General features: G+C 34.3%; 2 protein-coding genes and 1 long non-coding RNA gene across 4 annotated transcripts; all 3 read left to right on the forward strand.

Annotated features, from left to right (window-relative positions):
• Positions 1-650: 650 nt before the first annotated feature.
• LOC134275386 (uncharacterized) lies at positions 651-3587 on the forward strand. 2 transcript variants are annotated; one of them, XR_009993813.1, is made up of 3 exons: positions 651-731; positions 1597-1730; positions 3519-3587. It is a non-coding gene; the product is annotated as an uncharacterized LOC134275386 (long non-coding RNA). The 2 variants fall into 2 exon arrangements; XR_009993814.1 differs by having other exon boundaries at positions 1597-1727.
• Positions 3588-3850: 263 nt separating this feature from the next.
• LOC134275387 (uncharacterized) lies at positions 3851-7020 on the forward strand. The gene is made up of 5 exons (XM_062757670.1): positions 3851-3918; positions 4353-4433; positions 4727-4841; positions 6312-6591; positions 6815-7020. The coding sequence occupies exons 1-5, from the start codon at positions 3887-3889 to the stop codon at positions 7012-7014; spliced, it is 708 nt and encodes a 235-aa protein (XP_062613654.1). The 5' UTR covers positions 3851-3886; the 3' UTR covers positions 7015-7020.
• Positions 7021-21697: 14677 nt separating this feature from the next.
• On the forward strand, positions 21698-23359 carry LOC134275388 (uncharacterized). Its single transcript, XM_062757671.1, has 2 exons — positions 21698-23018; positions 23099-23359. The coding sequence occupies exon 1, from the start codon at positions 21830-21832 to the stop codon at positions 22883-22885; it is 1056 nt and encodes a 351-aa protein (XP_062613655.1). The 5' UTR covers positions 21698-21829; the 3' UTR covers positions 22886-23018; positions 23099-23359.
• Positions 23360-25848: the final 2489 nt, after the last annotated feature.

The following is a 25848-nucleotide window of genomic DNA, read 5'->3' on the forward strand; positions in this document are numbered from 1 at the left end:
TGTCCTGAAAGAATTTCCACTCTTGATGTAATTGTAAATAATTATAACTACTCCAATCTTTGCTTGCTGACATGGACTGAGACATCGGGGGAGGGGGGATTCAAAATGTTTTGCACTTTTTTAGAGTTTTAATTTAAAGTAGACAGATGTCTACGAGAATAACAAAGCAAGTGAACATTTGTCAAAACAAAAGAACAATAAACGGTAACTGAAAACATCGCAGCTTCGGGGGATAAACAATAGTCATACATTTACAATGAACCACAGATCACCGTTATGTGACCGCTCAGTATTTTTACTTAATCAAATATGCAGTGTATTTTACAGCAAATTAAATTATATCTTTAATACAAAATCTAATCTTACATAACTAAAACGATAGGTAAGGACGTTAACCTTTATAAATATTTGATTAAAACGTAACCGAATCATTTTGTAGCAATATATCTGAATAAAATGAAAAAATATAGGGTGATTCATAAGAAGTATTTTGAACATAAGTTTGACTTAGCTAAGACCTTCCTAAGTTCGCTTTATGTTACGGTTTAAGACATACTTAAGTAGTACTTAGGCAGGTCCTAAGATTGTGCCTAAAACGTACTTATGACCCTACTTAAGTCAAAAACTTAGCAAGCTTTATGTTACTAGCCCCAGGAATGTTATTCTAATCTTGAACAACCGACTTCATCAACGAAAACAAAAAAAGAAGCAGTTAAAGCAGATACACAATTGTATGTATAAAAATAGAATTATCCATTGAATGGTCTGAATATACGCATAACTTTCTTGAAATAAAATCCGCAGGAAACAATAAAATTTTGCAAGCGTGTATCCACAAACATTGCTCCATATCAAGAATTAAAATGATTCCACGAGAGGGATTTTTTATCCATATGTTCACATATTCATCATCCGATAGAAATACTTTTTATATCAGAAAATATCTAGTGTGTGTAAATAAGATGATAGACATGACCGTAGTAATTAATACAACCATTTGTAAATGCTTTGACAAAGCATGAAGAATGTGTTTTTTCTCATATCTTGTCAAGAACACATGAAACCTACTTTGATTATTTCCCCTGGTTATTATATTTATATTTTTAATTTTAACTTGCATTATCATTCTCGAAAAGATTCCTTTTTTGTGGTACATTCATACATAAAAATCATAAGAAAACGCTTAATATCACTAAAAGAAACTATAATTTTTGAAAATTTTTTTTATTGACAACTATACAGTTTTTAAGATATTTCCATTAAATGCGCATGTCCAAATGCAAATTATCTTTCACTTTGATTACTTCAATAAAATGATTCAGATATTTGCAGAAAAGGCTTCTTATTTACTTGCTTCACTATTTAGCTTTCTTTTTGTGTAATGCCTACAATAAATTCAGTCAGTACTTTTACCTACATTCATGCTTATTATAACATACAGAGATTTAATGAATTTTCACTACATTAAACATTAATTTGTACTGAAGATGATTGATTATTTTTATAATTATACACAAGATTGTTATGTAGAACTAGTAAAACCTTGGCAGATGAAACACAACCGTCATGTTATTAGCTAGTTGTTTTTTTGGTTAGAAACAGCAGTGTACTGGTAGGCCTCCTATGTATATTTGTGATATCAACTGTCATCCTGGCAACATTAATAGCCCTGATTCTAACAAAGAAAACTTCTTTGGACTGCTTAAACAGGAGGCGAATTAAAACTGGTAGTATACAAAATTCAAATATATGAGAATCATAATTTTATTTTCTATTTTCTATGCGCCCAGATCGAAAGATACAAGACGTATATTGTTTTTGTCTTGTCTGTTTGTCTGCAAACTTTAACCTTCGTTATAACTTTTGAACCATGAATGAAAGAGACTTTATATTTGGTATGCATACTCCACTAATAAAACTCTTTCAAATGACACCAAGGTCAATGACCTTATGACCTTGACTGTGACCTATATGCTATTTTTTTCTGCAAACCTTATCCTTCGCCATAACTTTTGAACCATAAAGGATAGAGACTTCATATTTGGTATGCATACACCACTGATAAAGTTCTTTAAAATAATACCAAAGTCAATGACCTTGTGACCCTGACTGTGATCTATACGCTAAATATGGCTTTTTTGTCGGCAAACTTTAACCTTCGCCATAACTTTTGAACGAAGAAAGATAGAGACTTCAGGGTTGCAAATAACATTTAAACCTTAGGGGCCATGTGGGCCCCCAACTTCAAAAATTTTACTAGCCCACATTGATTTTATGGGGCCTACAATTTTTTTCACTTTGTAAAAAATCTTTTCATTTGAAAACATAGAGAAAAATACTTTAAGGCCATAGTATTTCATTATTTCTTTTCAAATTTTTCCTGCAGACTTTTACACTACTAAATGTATGAAATTCCATGTTATCATTCAATTCAATTTTGTTTCTTTTGATTTAAGTTGTTTCAGGACATGTATTTTGAATTAGGCTTAAAAAATATTTGATTCTTGTAAACATTCCCAAATAACCAAGGGTCGGTATGTCGGTTTTTTTTTTAGGTTTTTTTTTATAAATAAAGGAGCCAAACATACATGGAGTGAATTAACCAGGTGTTATATTTACAGTGGACACCCAACATGGCTGCCTATAGCGGCAGAAAAAGAATGGGGAGATTCTTGTTACAATAATAATTACTCTTTAAATTTAAGGTAAACGTTGACTAGATTGACATATTTTGTATGTCAAATAAAGCTGCAATTAATATTTGAAAAAATGGAATCAGCTGAATGATCGAACACAGAAAAATCCGCCTGGGGTATGAAAACGAAAGTACATTGGATAGTTGAACCAAACTACGATCTGATTCTGGAAAAGGTCCGATAAAATTCTTACTCGCCATGTGGGCGACAATATTCTCAAGAGCTGGTCGACCACAGGAAAATTTACTCGCATTTGCGAGTGGGCGAGTGGTTATTTGCAACCCTGGACTTAATATTTAGCATGCATACACCAATAATTAAGCCTTTTCACATGATACCAAGCTCAATGGCCTTGTTACCTCGACTGTGTCCTATATGCTAAAGATAGCTTTTCTTAAACTTTACAATAACTTTTGAACCATGAGAGACAGAGACTTCATATTCAATATGCATACTTCACTTATCAAGTTCTTTCAAATCACAATGACCAATGACCTTGTGACCTTGACTGTAACCTATATGCTAACAATATGTTTTTAACTTTGTTGCCGCCGGGCGCATTGTGTCTCACAAACACATTTTGTTATTTTTGTAAATATGAAATGGTTGTGACAGATAATTTATTGTATTTTACTAATTGTTTTATTTGAGCAAATAGCTTTTGTTCAAAGATTTAAAACATTTCTTAGAAAGATTATCCACAAAAGTTATATTAATTTTAAACAAAATAACATTGTTTGTTGTGAAAAATTGAATTATTTCAAAGAAATCAACAAGAGAATGTAATATTGTTTACCAGCATTTTATTTTTTTTATTTTAAGGGAGTCAACAGCCCTCCGAAGAATCAACACTACTAGAGCAAACAATCTTAGTTAAAGATCAAGCAGCAGAGAAGGGTAAGATAAATGTTTTTTTATCAACTAACTAATTTTTATATGAAAAATTTTAGAGTATTAATTATTTTGTCGATAAGTAAAACAATGGTGAATTTCTTGATATTTAGATAAAAGAAACGAGAAACATTGTCTCAAATAATATCATTTCTAACGTCAAAGATATTTCGTAGTCATAATTGCTCAATTAAACAATGAATTATTACAATGTATAATAGTAAGAGAGTTTGCCTGAACTGACATTTATCATTTCCGATATACTTTTTTTTCACCTGGAACATTCTAATTAAATTGAAATGAAAGATGAAGAAACAGAAGAACAAAATAAGTAAGTTCAAGAATAATTAAAATTAAATATACTCTCATTAATTTTCAGGTCTAAAGATTTTTGTTGAGAGATTTTGTCCCTTTGTCGTAATTTGCAAATGGATCGTTTTGTATGCTGCCATAATTTTTGATATGGTATTTTGCAAGAGGATGCTCCATTTTGTAGTTTTCTTAATAGTTTGTTACGGCCTATCTGTTCTCATGTTTTTTCAAATCTGCTTCGATTGAAGGTGCAGTAGAGTTTTTATTCTACTCATATGCAATATACTCAGTGCACTAAAGTTCAAGCACATAAAACATCACCATAGCAAAATTCCGAGTATGGTGTTGCCTAAAAAGAGGAAAGATTCAATTCTAATTTAATGGGCAAAAATACCTTTTGTTAGTCAATTGCCTTCTTTAATTAATTTTTCTGTATACATGTATATTCGATAGGGAGGGAGAAACCAAAGATCCCGGTAGTATTTCTGCTGCTCATGACAAGAAAGAAGAGGATCACAGTGATAAAAAAATTGTGTAAATATCAATCTGTATCTAAAACAAAGATAAGCTGAAAGTCAATCTTAAAGCAGTCTTACTTCTAAAATACATTACGTAAACTTTCATAGCTAATTTTATTTATTAGGTTGTTGGAACAAATTACTCGAACAGAAATCATTTTTCTTGATACACTATAGTAGTGTGTAGAGTATCGTTATGTAAAGCAAAAAAATCCCAATGACATTCTGTGAAATATTTCGTTTTCTTTTTAACATAAAGTTTCATATATTTTTAGAAAATACTTTATATTGTAACTTAATTACTTCTAGAGATAGTCCTGCAGAAGATGAAGAATCTGCTGCGAAAGGTTCTGATGGCACTGATTGTAATACGAAAATGGACTTCAGGACGCTCTCTGTTTTTCGTGGTTCTTGCAGTTTGAAGGTAATCATTGAAATAAATATCAAACAGCGGCAGGAAAGATAGGAAAAGAAATCTGATATTTCATAAACTGGTATTTCATCTGATCACGGGTGTACCAGGGTACAAATGATGTGGACGAACGAGTTAGCAGGAGTTTGGGGGCGCATTAGGGCCTTCAATGAAACTAGGGGTTGAATCTCCGGACACTAGTGAACAAGTAACAATTTTGATCTGCACATTCGACACTATTGGTCGCATTTTTGGGTACATTTAACAAGTTTGTTACGCAGCCAAATTCGAGGTCTGTTCTGCGATTGAACAAAAATGCGAACAAACACTCAAAATTGAGAAAGGATCTGTCCTATATCCTGAATCCACAAGAATAGACTGTTGGAGAGTAAGTATTGTTAAATATTCGTTTAGAGTAGTAAAATGTAATGCACTAAAAGCTCAGCAATATTTAACAGTAAACCAAATTCTGGGAAAGCCTAATGATTTCAGAGAGGTACATACTTTTTATGTTTCCCTAAACCTTATTATTCCGTTTACTTTCATTGAATTTAACTTTAAATTTTTCTAAGTATATATTTTTAAAACATATGTATTTATCTATCTATTTGTGTATAATAATCATCAAACGGAAAGATCCATGAAAACATATCGATTGACTAAAATGATAGATTATTTTTTGCTTCAAAGGTCAAAGTATCGACTTAAACTTTGTAATGTGGGATAAATTTTACATAATAGGAATACGTACTTAAATATCTTGAAAAATGTTTCTGGAGAACTCAAAATCTAGATCTATGATTTGTATTTTTTTTGTGGAAGTAATGGAAGCATTCTCAGGTGGTTTATGTTCAGATCTGTTCAAATTATCACACCCTGGGCTAGGATGTGGCAACAATGAGGGATCAAAGTTTTGCAAAAGAATATACATTTATAGGAAAAAAAAATTCAAGAGCAGAGAGGTTTTGTTTAATCAAATTGACATGTAAGCATCTGCAAATAGTGAATATTTAAATTTATTCAAATAATGTCACAGGGTGTGGGGTGGGGTAGTGAGGGATCACAATGGGAGATTAAGTAATATGCTGGAAAAATCTTTAAAAATCTTCTTTTCAAGAATGGCAAACTTATGTATGTATGTTATATTGTTATAGTGACATTCTCAAGTCATAAAAGATATAAACCCCCCACCCACCCCAACAAGCTTTTCAATATTGAGCTGATTTGTGTTTTTTAACTAGCCGATGTGCTCAGGTGAGCGATGTGGCCCATAAGCCTCTTGTTTATCCTTTCTTAAAATTCCTACTTGATATCATAATTTTTTTAAAAAAATTTTACCTAATAATAAGTAATGTAAAAAGTAGTTTTAATGTTTTGATTTATTTTTCCTTTCTCGTCAGGCAATTTTTAATGATTTTACAAAAAAGTTGTTTCATGAGCTGCTCAAGTTTAATGATCTGACGTTTGATTGGCATTTTGTAGAACGTGACAATAATTTCTGACCTAAGAGCAAATTTGTCAGAAGAGCTGCATAAAAGAAAGGAAGACGTCTGGATCGTACAGGAAGAATCTGGTATCATATATAATGATGATACTACATTCGTTGAGTTTTTGAAACATCAAAAGCATATTGAAGTTATGATTGGAAATGACAGACGTTCTGTATCTGAGGAGTATGGAAGCACTGACCCTGTACTCGATGCAATTACAAACAAGTTTGGACCATCTCAAAAATGCAGAATGTCTTGCAACCATTTAACAGGTAGTCAGTCATCGCTTATAAGAACATAGTTCAATGAACTCAATAAGTTTTAATTAACATTAAAATCTTAATGACATGGATTTATTTCTATCACTGACCTTACTTGTAAAATCAGAAATCAACAAAATTTATATTTCTTTAATATTTTCTTTTTATTGAGATACTAAAATAAAAAAAATGCCCTAAATGTACATCAATCAAATAATGCTTGTTTAATTTCTAGAGCCGGAGAATCTTTTAAATTATATGAAAGAGAATATCAGGGCAGGAAATGCAGTTGTAAAATGTCCAAAATGTCAAGCTTCTTGGGAAATGGAAGAGCTCATTGCAAAATCTGATATGTCAGAGGACGAGCAGATATTTTACAAGAAAGCAATGTCAATAATTAAACAAACCGTGAAAAAATATAACACTTACAGTTAATTTATATTTTATTCATACATGTACCATATCTAGTATACCTGTTTGATTTAAAGTTTGTTCTATAGAATTAAATTAGCGTATAGTATTTAAATTACTGCAGTATCTTTATTCAAGTTATCATTCAATTTTCTTTACTTTCATCAGTTTGAACAAATGTATTTCTATATTTTTATGTTTAATTTCCGATGAATGTAATGTCATCTTTAGTTGCATAACTACATTTTCTCTACGATTTGGTACAATGATGATCAGTGTTTCAGTCTTTCCAATAATTATAGGATCACGACTGTGTTTTTATCTAATACTCTCAGAATCGAATGAATATATTTGTTTAATACATATATTTTTGAAATTCAACTTTTGTGAATCTTTTGTTTTTCGTTGTGTGCTTCGTGGAAATATTTTAATCAAGTGTTTCTATTTTTTTAATTTTACAAATACAAATTAAATTATAAGTAGGACCTGAGACATGTTTTCTTGATGTGATGTGATTTTCACGTTTCTCACTTATTTTATCTGTGCATCAACTTTATACAGGATGTTTAAATGGAGTCTTAAATCTAATATGTGTGTCGACAAACAAGCTAATTTCTAGATTTTTTCTAAAACCTGAAGATATTTTTTTTATATATTCCATTGCACTACGCTCGACGTGTTATCGTTCACCGTTTGCTTAGAGACAATGTTCAAAGCAAGTTTCTGCCTGCTTCACGTTTAAATCGGTTTCAGAATTGCAGGTGCAGATTTTCCTAACTTGTGTACACGATTAAATTAATTTAATATAACGACAATTTAACATTTAGGGGAATTTTTTAATTTTTTTTATAACTTTTAAAAGAAATTTACCTGCCTTTTCTACAGGAATCTAGATCCGCTCACGAGAATCGTGTTATTTTTCAATCGATAATTATATTTCTACGAAGCTGTCGACATGTAAATTATGTGCACAATTTATCGAGTTAACAATATAATAAGTATATACAGGGCCCACTGTCCAGTCCGACAACTGTGCAATCCGGTGTAACGTTGAATATTGACCCGAGTTGAAAATTGACCCGGGGGTCATTTTTCAACGTTGAATATTGAACCGGGGTCATTTTTCAACGTTGAATATTGAGACTAAAAGTCGTTGAATTTATACCCGGGGTCATTTTTCAACAGCTTGATAATTTGTTTTCTTACACCTGATGACGTCAACAAGTTGAAAATTGACCCTGTTGAATATTGACCCCCCCTCAAAGTTTGAACATTTTTTTTAGCTGGGAAGTTGTTTAACGGGATTTATCAGTATCACTTTATTAATATTTCGGTTTCAATTTTTTCCCTTTTCAAGAATAATAGAAATAAACATACAGTATCACCCCGTGTATATATGTACATTTTTATCAGTGCACGGTTTCAGTTATCTTTGCAGGGGCGTAGCAATGGGGGGGGGGCAGGGGGGCTGCCCCCCCCTCACTTTTTTTCTCAACCTTACCTATACTATAGCAAATGTTAACTGAAAACCTGGTTGGCCCCCCAGTTTTAGTGATGTGTCGATAACGAAGTATTAGAATTGTTACTGAAAGTAGTTGACACTGAAAAAAGTTAGCCTCCCCCCCCCCCCCCCCCCCCCCCCCCCCCCCCCGATAAAGGATTTTCGACTTTGGGCAACTTTCAACTCCCCCCCCCCCCCCTTTTTTTTTTGCTTCTCAACTTTTTCAGGTAAGTGAAAAAAAATTTTCACCGGCTGCCCCCCCCCCCCCCCCACTTTCAAAAACGATGTTACGCCACTGCTTCAAGCATGACAACTTTATTTTTGAAAATACTTTCCAAAATCCATGGCATCCATAAATAACTACAAAACAACGAATAGGTACGACGGCGTATGCGTGCCATATTAACAATGTAGAATTTTTTTTAAAATCGTTTGATCGATTTAAAAAAACGCTTGTACAATTTGTTTGTTAAATCATACGATTTATCAAAATAGTTTGTACGTTTTTTATAAATCGTTTGAACAATTTAGGAAACCGTTTTTACGATTTAAGAAAACGTTTGTACGATTTTAAAAAATAGATTGTACGATTTAATAAATTGTACAAACTATTTAATAAATTGTACAAACGATTTAATAAACAAATTGTACAAACGATTTATTAAATTGTACAAACAATTTACTAAATTGTACAAACAATCTTTAAATCGTACAAACGACTTATTTAATCGTACTTGTAAACGACTTATTAAATCGTACAAACGACTTATTAAATTGTACAAACGATTTATTAAATTGTACAAACGATTTATTAAATTGTACAAACGATTTATTAAATTGTACAAACGATTTATTAAATTGTACAAACAATTTGTTAAATCGTACAAACGTACGTTTTTTTTAAATCGTTCAAACGATTTCTTTTATATCTTCATTGTTAAAATGGCACGAATACGCCGTCGTACGTGCCTATTCGATGTCATTAATATTTAAAACAATCTGTTGCTAGTCGCTAATTTTGTCATTCCTATTCGATAATTTTATCTTTTTTAATCGATGATTATTTGGTTTATATGCAATAAAGTTGTTGTTCGAAAACAAGTCTTTATTATGTTTATATACTTAATCATGTGAACAAGTTTGAGCCAATCAGAGAGCTTAGAATTAAAGGTGATATCACCTTTCCGTGCTAAATAGATGCTATCACCTATTTGAATAAGTGGTATCACCTATTCGAAAAGGTGATATTACCTATTTGAGTTTCTTACAACAGTTATTAATGAATGCTCCCTATAATATATATTATACTACACTGGAACCAAGAAAATTCGGACTACCCAGTTTTCATGCATTTTCTACGATTTTCTTGTTGTATATATGATATATAAGTGAAATAAATTAATTTGTAAGCAAAAAAAAATACAGCTGTTCGAAGGGAAAAGGTGATATCACCCAATCGAAAAAGTGATATCACCAATTCGAATAAGTGATATCACCTTTTCGAATTGGTGATATCACAAATTCAAATCAAATAGGTGATATCATCATTTGGGACAGGTGATATCACTTATTCAAATAGGGGATACTTCTTTTTGCAGTAAATACCAAAACGGGGCCTCATACCTATGAATTAAATCACAGTAGTGAAAACCCAATCATAAATATATGTTTTTATGCTGTTGAATTTTGAACCGGTTTCATGATCAAAATTCCACGACCCGGCTCAGTTTTCAACGGATTAGGGTCTAAATTCAACACCTTCGGTCTCAGTATTCAACGTTGAAAAATGACCCCCGGGTCAATTTTCAACTCGGGTCAAAATTCAACGTTACACCGGCACACTGGCACTTCCGACGTAAATCTTTATTCCCAAAAAAATCTTTATATTACTTATATAGAAAAATACTTTACAATCCGACTACTTTACATTCCGAATTCCGACACCTCTTTGTAAACACGGCCTATTAATTGCATTGCAGTTTCACCTGTGTTATCCGACATAATTACACGGCTGGTTAAACCCAGTGGTGAAGGTTTTGTTTACACTGTATGACATATTGAGTATGATAATGAGGGGATTAGTTACGGCTGAACGCACGCAGTCACCTTACCTGTGTTAATAATTTGCACACTAGATTGATATGTTTTGATACAGTTATGATGATCAGCTAGGGTTTAAATTACTTTTCAGTGATCTAATCGATAATTATGATAATTGTTTGCAATTTTTTCCAAGGTTAGATTTTAATTATTTAACTATTAGCTTGTGTGTGACAATTTGTTGGGACATTGAAATGCATCAAAAGTAACAGGACCATTGACTTGAGAATTGTCACAAACAGTATGAAATACATAATCATATTAAAGAAACAAATAAAACAAAACGATTTTTTTGTTTAATATTACATACTATTTCTCCGGGGGGAAACAAATTACGGAATAAAGTCAGGCATTTAGTCTACTTCCGTTTCCAAAATGGCGGCCATCGAAGAAGGAATGTAAACATGTGCTGATTAAAGATGGCAATAATTATTAAAAAACAATTTTTATAAGTCATTTTATTAAAAAAAATGTTATCACATTAAATTCGTAAGTAAATTCAACAATTTAATTTAGGAGAATAGCAGGTAAAGTGATCAAACGAAACGAAAGTGTAAGTTTGAAATTTGCTACGATGTATTGTCAATACATGTTGCTCTATACTTCTTTGTTTGGACTTGAAATGTGTATACACTGTAATATATGTGCATAAAAAGAAATATGTTTCCACTTAAATTGAATTATAGGCAATGAAATTATAAATTATTGTATTCATCAAGAAACGCATCTTAAAAAAATAAGAACCCACACTATTGATTAAAAAAAATGATTTTTTTTTTACTTCTTTGATGAATATTTTTAACAAAAGCAAAAAGAATGCATTTCTTTTGGCTTTTCCTCCTCCCTGTAAAGGTAACAGTATTCCGGTAAAAAGTGTATCCACAGCTTTAGATCGGTTAACTTTTTAACATATTTGTACATACATGTATATATCTAAACAGCTAAATCTATTGAACGCTTACGAGGGGTTATCAAAAAGTTCGTGGACTGAGGCTATAAAATTAGTACTACTCTGTGCTTTCAAAATTTATAAGGAACATTATACAACAAAACATAAAGAAATTTTGAAAATTTTAGCTTGATACGTTCATTATTTGCCAAATTATTCTAAAATAAAAACGACATTATATGAAAAGTACTCTGGATACTTATCATTTTTCCTCAGCAAGTTTAAACATTTCCTAGCTATAGGTCTATACGAGTATTTTCATGGGGCAAAATTTTATACAGAATGTTGAAAAAGGGAACCCCTTTCCCTTTCTAAGGTCAAAATATTTTCAAGGCCTTATTTGTTTGGACACTCCATGTAAAATATACGATAAAGTTTTATAGGACTTCCCGAATAAGGTAAAAATTCCATATCTCATCGAATAAAAGTGTCCCAATAGTGTCCCAATACATACCTGAATTAACGGGAACTTTTTAATGTCAAATGTTTTAAGTCAAAAATGTTTTTGCTCAGTTATGCTTGGGTCGAAAAAACGGTGTGTTCGAGATTTCGCCGCCAGGACAAACCATTGCTTACAGAAACATTACTAATTTAGTGAAAAACATAATTTATGATTTGTGCTTTATTCTATAGATAGAAAAGATGATGCTTACTAGTTGTTTTAAAATTCATTGATGTACATACAGCGGTTTTGATTTTATGGCGCTAGTCCACAAACTTTTTGATATTCTTTCGTACATGTATGCTTGCATAATATCACACATGTAAGGTATTATGCATGAATAATGCATATGCAAGCTCAAACAGTCCAACTTAAACAGTTCAAATAAGTAGCAGAGCAAACACGACCTCATAAACCTCAGAGGCTGGTCCAAGAACCATTGAGGAGTGAGCATCCCCTGCCAACCGGTCACATCAACCATGTGACTTTTGTCATGTTCGTGAAAAATGAAAAATCCGTAGAAAATTTATTGTAGAAAATTTTTTTGTCTGAATTTGACTTAATGATAGCTTATATTAGCTCAAAAGGTCACTATATTGGCCATAGATGTGAAAACTATGACTTTATACGAGGCTGTTCATACTCTTCTATAATCATCACGTTTGTCAATAGCTTTATCGTTTTGAAAATTTTATTGACGTAGAGCCACTCTTTCTTATGGAATATTTCTCGAAAGACACAATCCCCAAATGCATGTAATTAAGATATAATGCTACAAAAGTTGAGAGAGGTTGATTATTAAATAATTAAAAAAAACTGTAACAGTACACACAGTGTAATTGTATCCGTAAGCCTTTTCTTGTCTGTTGTTCTTTTATTTATGCACATGATGATGTGTATGAATTATGCCACTTTAATTTTTCTTAAATAAAACAAACATGTAATACATCCAAATTTATTTACTTTCAATGAAAGTCTTATTTTGGATAAAATTTCTATTTTAAACATGGACTACCGCATATACTGTAGGATGCCTTATTCAGGACGGACAGTATATGTGATAGCCCTTCAACCACTACACTCACTGTAGGATGCCTTATTCAGGACAGACAATGAGTATAGCGGCCTGGACGGACTGGTCAGCCAATGCAGACGAACTTTATGGCTAGCCTCTTCGCTTGAGGTTAACCTCTGTGGCAGGCCTTACAGCAGGTTTGGCAAACCTCGTTGGCCTTCCAAATTCACTCTCTAACTGAATGAACAGGCGAGGAATTAATAATAGCAAAGTTTATTTACAATGCATAGTCTTTGAACACTGTCTATCGTCTTCTATCCTTGGCTGCATCCGAAGAACAACAACAGATGACTGCGGAGTCTCCGTATATATACACAATCAAAGTCACGTGATGTTAAAAATGACTAATTGAGAACTCTGTACGGTCATACCTCAAGATTCCGGAATTGTCACACTACCCATGCCTCCGATGACATGCGTCCCGCATGTACAACTTAAAAACTAAATGATTCTTAACAGATAACAAATCGAAAGATATATACAAAAGATTCCCTTTTTTCATTTTTTTAAAACCACTATATATAAAACTATGTACAACTCTGGTAGAATCAATTATCTTACATGTCAGTTTCATAATCATGTAGCCAGATGGGTGGCCTACGAGATCTACTTGGACGACTATTGCTTGCTGGATTTATATTGGAGGGGATATCATCACAATTAGCATGATGATCTGAGTCACAGTTTTCTTGACCATCATAATCATCCCTTAAGTCATCAGTTTCAATATTCACTATGTTATCACTTTCGCCTGATAGAACTTGCATGCGCTTTTTGTGCATTCTATCTACATGAATGACTTGGTCTGAACCCCTTGGTCCACAATTTACAAGATATGTCAAATCTGACATCTTTTTCTTAACCTTGTAAGGACCCTGCCAGAAACTGGTTAACTTGGGCGATGTTTCAGGTTTTCTTCTTGGGAAATAAACATACACCTCATCGTTGGGTTCAAACTTTTTCCACATCAACTTACGGTCATGATAATGCTTTTGTCTCAACATTGACTGATTCATTTTGGCCCTAACAAAGGAGTGAGCCTTATCCAGACGTTCCTGCAACTCCCATACCCATTTATTACTTGGCGTATCTTTTATTTGAGGTGGCATTTCATATTGGAGATCCAATGGTGTACCAACCTCCCTTCCAAACATCATCATGTTCGGTGTCATGCCAGTAGTTTCGTGTACTGAACTGCGGTAGGCCATCATAATGAAAGGTAAGTGCACATCCCAGTCATTATGATAATCATTTACAAACGCACTGAGCATTGTTGTGAGCGTTTTGTTAAAACGCTCAACCATCCCGTCAGACTGGGGATGGTATGGGGTGGTATGCGTTTTCTGGATGTCGAGTAATCTGCACATCTCCTTGAAGAGAGTACTTTCATATTGTGGTCCTTGGTTTGAATGAACCACAGCTGGTACTCCAAATCTTGTGATAACCTCCTCAACAATCTTTGCTGCTACTGTGGGCGCTTCCATATTATGTATTGCAAAACATTCAGTCCACTTTGTGAAGTAGTCTGAAACCACCAGAATATATCGGTTTCCACTGGCGGTCAAAGGTAGCTCTCCAAGAAGGTCTGTGGCAATTCTTTCAAATGGATAGCCAGAATATACCAACTTCATTGGAGCGTTGTTGCTTGGGATAGGTGCTTTCCGCCTTGTACATACTTCACAACTAGCAATGTAGGAATGTACGTCTCTTTGCAGACCAGGCCAATATTAAGACTGTCGAATTGGGGCAAGTGTTTTGTGAATACCAAGATGGCCTGCAGATCTACAATCATGGTAGTGCTTTAACAGTTCTCCTTTCACTACTGGGAACAATGGCTTGAAGAATTTCTTGCCTCGTAGTCAGATCAGTCCATTTCCTGCAGATAACTTCATCATTTATGATAAGCCTGTCCCACTGGGAACAAAGAGACTTCACATTGACCGACTCTGACGACACGACATCTTTGCTTGGTCTACTTTTGAGTAATAACCATGCTTTTACTTTTGATATGTCTTTGTCATCATCCTGTAGACATTTCAAAGGCTTCTGCTGAAACAACTGTTCATCCACCTTGGCACTACAGATACTCATGTGGTTAGTAACACAATGCTCAGCCTTACATTGTTTACAAGGTGCTCGACTAAGGCTGTCAGCATTGCCATGCAATCTTCCTGGTCGATGTTCAATGGTAAAGTCATAGGTAGAGAGAACATCCATCCATCGGGCAAGCTGTCCCTCAGGATCTTTGAAGTTCATTAGCCACCTGAGTGAGCTATGATCCGTACTTAACGTAAATTGACGACCATACAAGTAATGCCGAAAGTATTTGATAAAATGTACGGCAGCCAATAGTTCCTTCCTAGTAACACATTATTTCTTTTCAGATTTTGTCAGACTCCTGCTTGCAAAAGCAATAGGCCGCTCAATACCGTCTTGCATCTGAGACAAAACTGCACCGATAGCAAAACTGCTGGCATCAGTGTCCAAAATAAACCTTTCACTGAAATCTGGATGGGCCAGGACTGGGGATGTTGACAATTCTTTGCGAAGTAGATCAAAGGCTACCTGGCATTTGTCACTCCAAATAAAATGAGCTCCTTTCTTTGTTAGGTCATGAAGTGGCTTAGCTATTGTTGCAACGTTTGCTACGAAACGTCTGTAGTAGCTACAAAATCCGAGGAATGACTTGAGCTCCGATATATTGGAGGGAACTTCCCATTCTTGCACAACCTTTATTTTATTTTGACTTGTGACGATCCCCCTCTGGGATACAATATGTCCAAAATATTCTACCTCTGTAGCAAACAATGTGCACTTTCTGGCGTTTAGCTTAAGACCAGCTGCTACTAAACGGTCAAACACTTGCGTAAGATTTTCAATCATATCATCTACAGTTTCGCCAACTACAATGATATCATCAAGGTATACAAGGCAAATTTGCCATTGCAGACCTCTCAAGACCGTTTCCATCAATAGCTCAAAAGTCGCCGGGGCGTTGCAAAGCCCAAATGACATGACTTTGAAGTTGTATAGACCCTTTCTGGTAGCAAACACTGTCTTTTCTCCGTCATGGGAAGCCACTTCAACCTGCCAATACCCGGCGTTAAGATCTAAGGTTGAAAAATATTTCTTTCCTGACAGCTGATCAAGGGAGTCATCGATTCTTGGAAGTGAGTATGCATCTTTAACTGTTACATTATTTAACTTCTTATATAGTCGACGCAAAATCTTGTGCTCCCATCTTTCTTCTTTACTAACACGACTGGGGATGACCATGGACTTGTACATTCCTCTATGATTTCCCTTTTCAGCATATCATCAACGTGGCGGTCCGTTTCCTCTTGCATATGCACGGGCATGCGCCTTGGAGGCTGTTTAATTGGCGTGGCTGTTCCAGTATTAATGGTATGCTCGGTAACTTTTGTTTGACCTAAATCAGCATCTGAGGCAGCAAACAGGTGTGAATACTTCAAAAGCATGTTTTTAACAGCCTTGGCATTATCTGCTGTCAATCCTGTAACTGACCTTGCGTACAAATCCTTGAGATGGTCAGGCAATTTTCTTTTATTGTCCTGGAAGTAACTGGCCTTATCAAAGACGTTCTCAATGGCAGACAAAGTAGCTACAAAAGTTCCTTTATATAGGGTTTGTGTTTCTGCAGAAGGATTCATCAGTCTAACGGGGGCTACTTTATTGCCTTCTACTAAAGTTCTGACCACTAAACCTCTATCGGATTCTAAGAAACGATAAGATGACTCTACGATACCAAATTGGGGTACCTTTTCAAAGACAGGAGGTATGACATTGCCAATGATTATAATTTCACTGTAAGGTGGAACATTGACATTCTCAGCCAAGGTTATCCTTCAGCAACCTATCTTGCCCTCAAAAACAAGTTTTACACGCTTGACCTTAATAATCATACAAGAGTTTGTCAGTTTGTCAATCAATCAAGCAATCATTGTTCGTCATAAAATAAAGCCCAAGTTTGCCATCAACACCAGTATCTGCTACAGCAAATGTTTGGCTAAACATTGAGTCCGCTATTGTAAAAGAAATTGAAAGAGACTCTTCCAATTTCATGGCAGTACAATCAGCCATTAGGATGGGCTTGCTCACCTCATTAAGTCTTGGGTGCATATCCTTAAGAACAGAATGTAGTATGTCTGGTGAAATAATACTGAGGGTCGCACCAGTATCTACAAGTAGCTTAACCCTGTAGCCATTAATAACTGCTTCGATAAAAATACCAGCTTCCCCAGCTTTTCGACTAATGCCTGTCTTGTTGGCTGTGCTATCCTTTTGCTTAGCATTCTGATGTTCACTTCTTAAAGGCGCTGGCCTTTGGCTTGTGCTGGCATTTGACATGCCTTGTATCGCATTTTTATACTTGAAACAGTTCTTCTTCACATGGCCTTTCTTTTTGTAGTAATGGCAGGTCACACCAGGAAAGAATGGCTGTGTAGAGTTTTGCTTCTCCATTCTCATCTTCATAGATTGCATTTCCTTTTTGATATCCTGGATTGCTTTCAGTAGTGATGTAATAGTATCTCCTTGGTCTGTCTTTTCTTCTGGCTTCACCTCCCTCAAATATCCTTTGCTCTCTGTCAAACGTCGTTCAGCTGAATTGAATGTATCTAATTCAACGGCATGCCTGATTGCGTCATTCAAGTCCACTGGCCGGGCTTGTTTAATGCGCAGTCGCATGTCGCTTTCCCTTAAGGCATTAATGAACTGTTCTTTCGCCAGGGTTTCTCTCACTTCCACAGGAGCCGTTGGGTAGGCCAGGTTTGCCAGACGACGCATGTCCTGTCCAAGCTCTGGTAATGACTCTGTAGCCTTTTGCCTTCTTTCCCTCAACTGAGCCCTATATAATTCAGTCTGATTGGACGGCAAAAATCTCTCTTCAAGTGCCTTACTTAAAAGTCTGTAGATACATCTGTCTACAGCCGGCAGATTTCCAAGGACACTCTGTGCTTGACCTCTTAGAGCAACGGCTAAGTACATCCCCCTCTCAGTCAAAGTCCATCCGTTTAGTTCTGCACAGACATCGAAGTGAGTCTTAAAATTAGCCCATGACGAACTTCCATCAAATTTATCTGGTTTCACCATGGCGTTTTTCCGTTTGTCAGCCTGTGTAATATTCTCAGGACGGCGGGTTGTAATGTTTGCCTCATTCAACAATGGGAAATCATGAATGGATGTATAAGCATGGTATGGTGTGCTCGTAACGGAAAACCTATCTGGCTCGCCATCATCAGCTCTTCTCACTTCGCTAAGGTTGTCAGGCCTAGTATATATACTTGGTAGGGTGGTCGTCCTATTTGTTTTAGGTCTTACGCCCTCACCTAAATCTATCGTGGTCCACCTACTTTCAGGTAATCCTGAATCTCTGGCGGCCGTCCTTGCTCGTTCTTTATTTATACTGGCCTGAAGCTTACTAAGCTCCTGCTCTAAGGCAGTCATCTCTGCATCCACAATGTCACTCTCAGACATATCGAAAAATCACAAAATAAACTTTAACTGAACTACAATTAATCAGGACAAAAACTATATAATAATAAACTTTAATGATTTAATGCAACCCCAAATCCCACCGCTGCCACCAAATTTTTGTAACGTATTTACAATTAATCACTGGGATCGTACCTGGTCATTTCCAGGGTTTGGAGTGTTTAACTTAAACTGATTAGAAATAATTTATATGAACTTAGTGGACTACCGAAATATACATATACGTCCTAACCTTATCTAGGTTAACAATAATCAAAAGATTAATCACTAAAATAATCGGAGGCAAGCAATAATTAAATGATTTGGTAGACCTAATAATATTAATACTAAAATGCAAGCCCAGTCGCCCTCGGACTACCGCATATACTGTAGGATGCCTTATTCAGGACGGATAGTATATGTGATAGCCCTTCAACCACTACACTCACTGTAGGATGCCTTATTCAGGACGGACAATGAGTATAGCGGCCTGGACGGACTGGTCAGCCAATGCAGACGAACTTTATGGCTAGCCTCTTCGCTTGAGGTTAACCTCTGTAGCAGGTTTGGCAAACCTCGTTGGCCTTCCAAATTCACTCTCTAACTGAATGAACAGGCGAGGAATTAATAATAGCAAAGTTTATTTACTATGTACAGTCTTTGAACACTGTCTATCGTCTTCTCTCCTTGGCTGCATCCGAAGAACAACAACAGATGACTGCGGAGTCTCCGTATATATACACAATCAAAGTCACGTGATGTTAACAATGACTAATTGAGAACTTTGTATGGTCATACCTCAAGATTCCGGAATTGTCACAAATAGAGCAGACTAAAATATGAAAGATGGTTGAGTTTAAGGAGATAATTCGGAAAAGTGCGCACAAGAATGGAGTAAGTTATACAAGGATGGAAAAATACTGGTTTTTTGTGTTGAAATACAAATATTTACAATAACAACAAAAATGAGTTTTGGTGATATAATAATAAGATAAATAAGACTGTGTAAGCGAATTTTGACTGATTATTTGGAAATCTTGATACAAGGTGATGCATAAATAAAAAGTATAAGGAAATCATCAAATATATAATCCCTAAATCACGCATGGGTTTAGCTAGAAATAAAATTCATATTATGTCTTCCTGATGACATCCTAGACAACAATTTTCTTAATTTAACATTTTTGATATTAGTGTAGATAAACAATGGAAAGGTTTATTATTTTTACCTGGTTAGCTGATAACGTCTTGGTATAGAGGAAATAAAGGCAAGTAACGATGACAGCAATAAGGAAGTACAATGTAGCAATTCCGTAAAACAAGAAAATTACGTGGATGAAGCTTTAATTTGAAAAAAAAAATTATTTAAAAGAGGCTTACTTAAAATTAGTAGCTTTTGCAGTCTGTTTAAAAATCGATCAGATCTATGCAAGTACATGTATACATTGTATAATAGTCGGCATGCAGATTTTGATATCATTACTGCCTTCTGTTTGACTTACTTCTCGTAAAATTTTTAAATGTTTCAAATGTTATTTTTCTTTCTTACATAAAATAAGATGTGTTTTTGAAATACTGATGCCTTGGAATGACAACTCATGGCGGAGGTTACATGTAGCGTATTTTCAAACTCAAGCCAAACTCAAATCCAATATACGTTGAGATTGAATACTGTTCGTTATTTCCATATCCTTCCATACATAAAAGAGATGAAAATAATGCTTTCCAAAAGAAGAACTAAGAAGGGTATTGTATATATATAAAGATGTATTTCAAAAGTTGCTAATATCTTCAGATCCAGAGGGTTACTAGTACTAAAAGTAATGAAGTTCAAGGAAAGGTCTTGTGACTTTGAACACACATATTTATATAATATTTCTGGCCCAAACTGTCCAAAACAGCACTTAGACAGGGATACAGAAAGACAACATTTTTAAAAAAAATAAAATCTTTGATTATGGGAGCATTAAAAGTCATCATCACAATAGTTGAAACTTTTTCCTTCTGCAACCTTTTTAAACTTTTTCGTTCTGCAACCTTTTTAAAAGTATAATTCAATTGTATACAAATGTCAAGTACCTTTATCATGCATGTATAGTATTATGGAATTAAAACAAATGTTTACAAGGAAGGATTTGAAGATAACGAACAGTATTCAAAATCAAAGACCATAAAACAATACAAAATAGGAGCATAGCAAACGCGGACTTTCAAAACATCAGAAGCGGGATCATGTGTCAAAGATAAATTACATTTAAAATAAACCTGAAGAGAGGAAGAAAAAGAAACAAAATTTAGCTGAAAGAAGTAAAATGAAATATTTATTTATCTTCACGCCTTCAGTCAAGACTGGCAAGCTTTACTTTATAAGTTGTTTAACTCCTAAGCGTTTTCTCATTTAGTTTTCTACGTTCAAGTCTAAAAAAATGGCGTTTAATATTAAAGAAAATTATATACAATGTACAGTACACTTTTAAAATATACTTATTCTTACAACATTTCTAAGAAATCTTGGAAGTCTTGACAAAAAGAATTCGATTTACCCTTAATTCAGAGGTTTTAAAGATTGATTGATTGATTGTTTAACGTCCCTCTCGAGAATTTTTCACTCATATGGAGACGCCACCACTTGCCGGTGGAGGGCTAAAAAAGTTCGAAGACAAAAAGTTATTTTAGCATATAAGTCACAATTAAGATCACAAGGTCATTGACCTTGGTAATATTTGAAAGAGCTTATTTAGTGGAGCATGCATACCAAATCTGAAGTTCCTATCTTTCATGGTTTAAAAGTTACGGCGAAGGATAAAATTTGCAGACAAACAAACAAACAGACAAACAGAAAGACAGGACAAAAACAATATAAGCTCCAAATCTATCGATCCGAGCGCATAATAATTTCAAATTTTAAAATTGAATTTCATGAAATAAAAAAACGTCTGAATTCCAAGATAACCTTTTTACTTTAAATTCCTTAACTTGATTAGGTGGTAATACTTGAAAAAACAATCAGTAAAAGTAATTGCAAGCTTATTCTAACCCATTCACTCTATATGCAAAAATGTATATGAAGACCAGAGTAGTTTTCCTTGTTTTCCAGCTGTGCATGCAATTGTTTGCATAATGCTCAGACAGTTTATCATTTAGGTTATCTCTATATTTGACATTGTGAAGAGATATGCCTTATTTATATGTTAGCGATTTGTTTTATCGGCTTCAAAATGGTAGTCTACACAAGATCCCCTCAAGAGGTCTACATTATATTGTGAATCTAAATTGATCATGGCTGGACCGAATCCTATCTTGCCAACTGTATCATGGACCGAGGAAGCAAATGCCATTGCTGAGGTGGATTTCTCTCTAAAGTACAACGAATTTTCAGACTTGTTCAAGATAATTTCAAATCACAAACGAAATGAAATACAAACAAGAACTAATGCCCGTAAAGAAATAAGCAAGTATGAACGAGAGGAAAGAGATTATTTTCAGCTCTTCAAACCTTCACAGTATGATGTTTCTACAGGAGATTCAGCTCTAACAGCATTTGACAGAGATCTTAAAAAGGTGATGGATTTTTCATTCTTTCCAACTTTGCGAGAAGTTTATGCAGCAGCTGGAATCTTACAGAAAGCCATATGTTTGATGACATTGCAGAAGGGCACCACGGTGTTCAGAGGAATATATATTCAACCATTTCCAGAAAAGGATGATGGAGATCTGAATATCATCGTTATTGTTTTGAAAATGGTTGAAGATGGAGCATATTTTCAAGAAGTTAACTGGCCCGAGGATCGCCCACTCGATTCATCACCTTTCATAATAATAAATAAAGGTCATGAAAAGTGCCTGGATAGAAGATTTTGTAACAGTTTTGACGTCTTAAAGGAAGACTTTAACTTCAATTTTCTCTGTAGTGGAACACACACTACAGATGAGGAAGGTTTGACAATTTTTGACGTTCTCGGTGATGCTTGTTACGCAGATAAAGCTGCAAATGTTTTTATCAGAGACATAGTTGGTCTTCATCAGTCAAATCTATGTTTTAAAGAGGTATATTCTCGATTGATTGAAAAGAAAATGAATGTGTATATAAATGAACGGGAGATTCAACGCGCTAATGATGAAAAAAATCCAAAGAGAAGGGGAAAATTACAAGAACAAAATCGCACAAATGCTCAAAAGAAGCATTTGAAAGAATGGAAAATGTTCGGCGAAGGGGACAGTTTTGCCGTTGCCAGTTTATATCACATTGAGTTGTATGTCTCTGACGGAAGCAGACATGATATATTTCATCCCATCTGTACATCTGTTGACACTGTTTTCAAATCGTCCCTTTAAGTGCAGAGGGCAAAGGGTTTGAAGTTTATAGGAAAATACTACGGAGTTTCTTGTCAAAGTCAAAAACCCGAAGTGATTGGAAACTTCCCTATGATATCAGGAAAGAAGGAGGAATTCATCTTTACTCAGCTCAGTAGGTACATTGTTTGAGTTTTGTTTTCAACTATGATAATTAAAAATATGTTTTCTCCCCTTGCACTATATATTTTATAGAGAGGACAGCTCATATTTGCTGCCCACCGGAGGGACGAGGACACACCAATACACATAGACACCTGAAACATATCAAAGGATCTAAAAGATGCTTAGACGAAATACAGCCATTCCCTGAAAATCAGGACACAATTTCAAATTGCCATAAGCACCTGCTTTGAAATAGAAGGAAGAGGAATTGACCACATAGAAAATTGAACATTATATCAATGTCTCAGCAAGGAAATCTTTGTTTCGCAAAGTCAAGAATGTATTCAAAGATTACGGCACGGGTAAATCCGTAGGTGAAACAGTATGTTTATAATAGCCTAATAATTAGCATGAAAAACGTTCATCAGCATTGGACATATTTATGAATTGCATTTGAAGACAAGGTAATTTTCCGACTATTAAACTTGAAAAATGATGACTTTAAGAGAAACCATACATATTCTTTCATGTACTTTTTATCAATTGGTTGTCGTGTTAATATATAAACAAAATAATCTTGTTTTATGTGTTGAATGCCTTTTTCTGCAATGATCGTTGATATCTGCTTTAATTGAGAATGGCATATTATTGTTTATTTCCATGCAAGTTATGCATTTAGTGTTATTGGTGAAAGCAAATAAATTTTACATAATTTTTTCGTTCGTAATACATGTACTGATTAAATAGCACACTATTTAAGAAATCTTTATTAAGATAATTTAAAAAATCGGATTTACATATAACTAGCTTAAGGCTAATATAATAATAAAAGAATTTCTTTTTCATGTTAACAACGAGAGAAAAATAATAATGTAAATACTTATCAAAATATTATTCACTTTTTATTGATACAAAATAATTACCGAAATTGTCTTGCTAATTTTAGGGGAGTCATTTAAGGTAGGACCAAATAGATAGGTCAAATTTTGCCACAAATTCAATTTTTCTTAAACTTTGATATTTTGTTCTTGGATACAAAATCTCTCTTTATACATGATATGAAAGAAATTCAACCGCACATTTTTTGCCCACATAGTCTGAAATATGGCCTATCAGACCCCTGTAAGAAAATTGCGAAATCAGACATTCGACTTGAGAATGAGCTTTATTTTAGAATTTTCTATTGATCTATTGCAAATTTGTGTAACACTTTCAATAAAAATAACCTTTTTGTTACTTTAAATCAGTAAGTCACATTGATACTGGAAAAATTGGGTAAAAAATTAGGTAAAATAGAACATACATTGTGTCAGAAACTGAAAATTCACATGTAAATATCCGACAGTCTATTTTGTTTTAAGAGAAAATGTATAATTCAATTTTTACAAAAAATCAACAGAATGATTCAAATGGGTCCTAGAATAAAATGTGTAAAAATGAAGAAAATTGAACCGTTGGTTTAAGATATTTTGGCGATTAAAAAAGATTCAATGGCAATAAAACTAAAAGATTCAGTAGATGACGTCACAATATTTGACCTTTTACCTCGTTATATGACCTTGACCTTTGTAGTACATGAAGAATAGAGACACCTTATATATGTTTCCAAGTATCACCACTCTACTATTTATGGAACAAAAGTTGCACTGCATTTTATAACAGACTGTTACATGCTTGTTTATTGCACTTAGATAGCGTAAACACATTCCAAAATGTAAGCTCCCAAGTGACCAATATATAGGATTCTCTGATGTTTTCACAAAATATAACGCAAATATGCCAAAACTTATTATTTTTCTTTCGGGGATCATTGATTGATGTTAATATAGTAATTTTATTCTTTTTTCCTCCAGTAATTTTTAAGAAATGGGTTAAAATAGAAACCACGGGTGTTTTGTCCTACCTTAAGGCATTTCAACAGACGACGATCTTAAGAAAAGTTTGGAAAAAGCTTCGAATGCTATCAATATTCCGATATATGTTCTATTCAAAGACGGACCAAAATGCTTGTGGAAGCGATATCATCCCTCAATCTCGGAACCATCAGACAAACACAAGTGTACTTTTTATATCACCTTACTACAGGTAGAAATAAAGAACCAAATTTGGTAGTAACAAAAGAATTGTCCCAATCAAAGGGTGCAACTGTAGTATTATTTCCCCGGAAGTTGCATACATCTCGATTCGTCCAAGATTGTAATATATGTTGCTCTTATAGAATGTTAAGTGTATACTGTGGCAAGTTTTGCCTCGAGCTCTGCTGATTAACTGCATAAATTTTCAAAGTGTATTCTTCCCCACCACCATATTGTCATAACACAGGTCAAGGTTATCAGGGTCAAATGATGTTGGCAGTGATTTTGGTCTTTGCCACAGTGACTTCTGGATTCAGTTTTTTAATGTATTTTATATATATACACCGGACAATTTGGGTTTCTTAAATGATAATTAAAGGAACTTAGCGTGTTGATTTACAGGTTTTTTTTTTCAAAATTTTTAGATTCAAATATTTTTTTAAAAAATATTTGAAATTTTAAGAAGAGAAATCTACATACCTTGTTACTCGTACATGCTGGCAGCATTGGTGTCATCATCCCAGAGTCTCCCCTGTGGTTCTTTGTTAGTCATGATATGTTATTCACAACAAAGCGCCTCCCATCCGCATTTACGAGGGCCGTTCAAAAATTACGCGGACTTGTTGCACAGAAAAAATATTTGACGACATAATTGGGCAAAATGTCACACATAATATAAAAGAATCTTTACTTATATGGTCTTCAAAATTTCATATAAAAATGTTGTAAATTGGTATCAATTTTGAGTGATTTTTCAGGACATAT

The sequence above is a fragment of the Saccostrea cucullata genome, unplaced genomic scaffold (assembly GCF_032062105.1).
Source record: "Saccostrea cucullata isolate Sc308-1 unplaced genomic scaffold, CSIRO_AGI_Scuc_v1 ctg1840, whole genome shotgun sequence".
In the NCBI taxonomy this organism is placed as follows: Eukaryota; Metazoa; Mollusca; class Bivalvia; order Ostreida; family Ostreidae; genus Saccostrea; species Saccostrea cuccullata.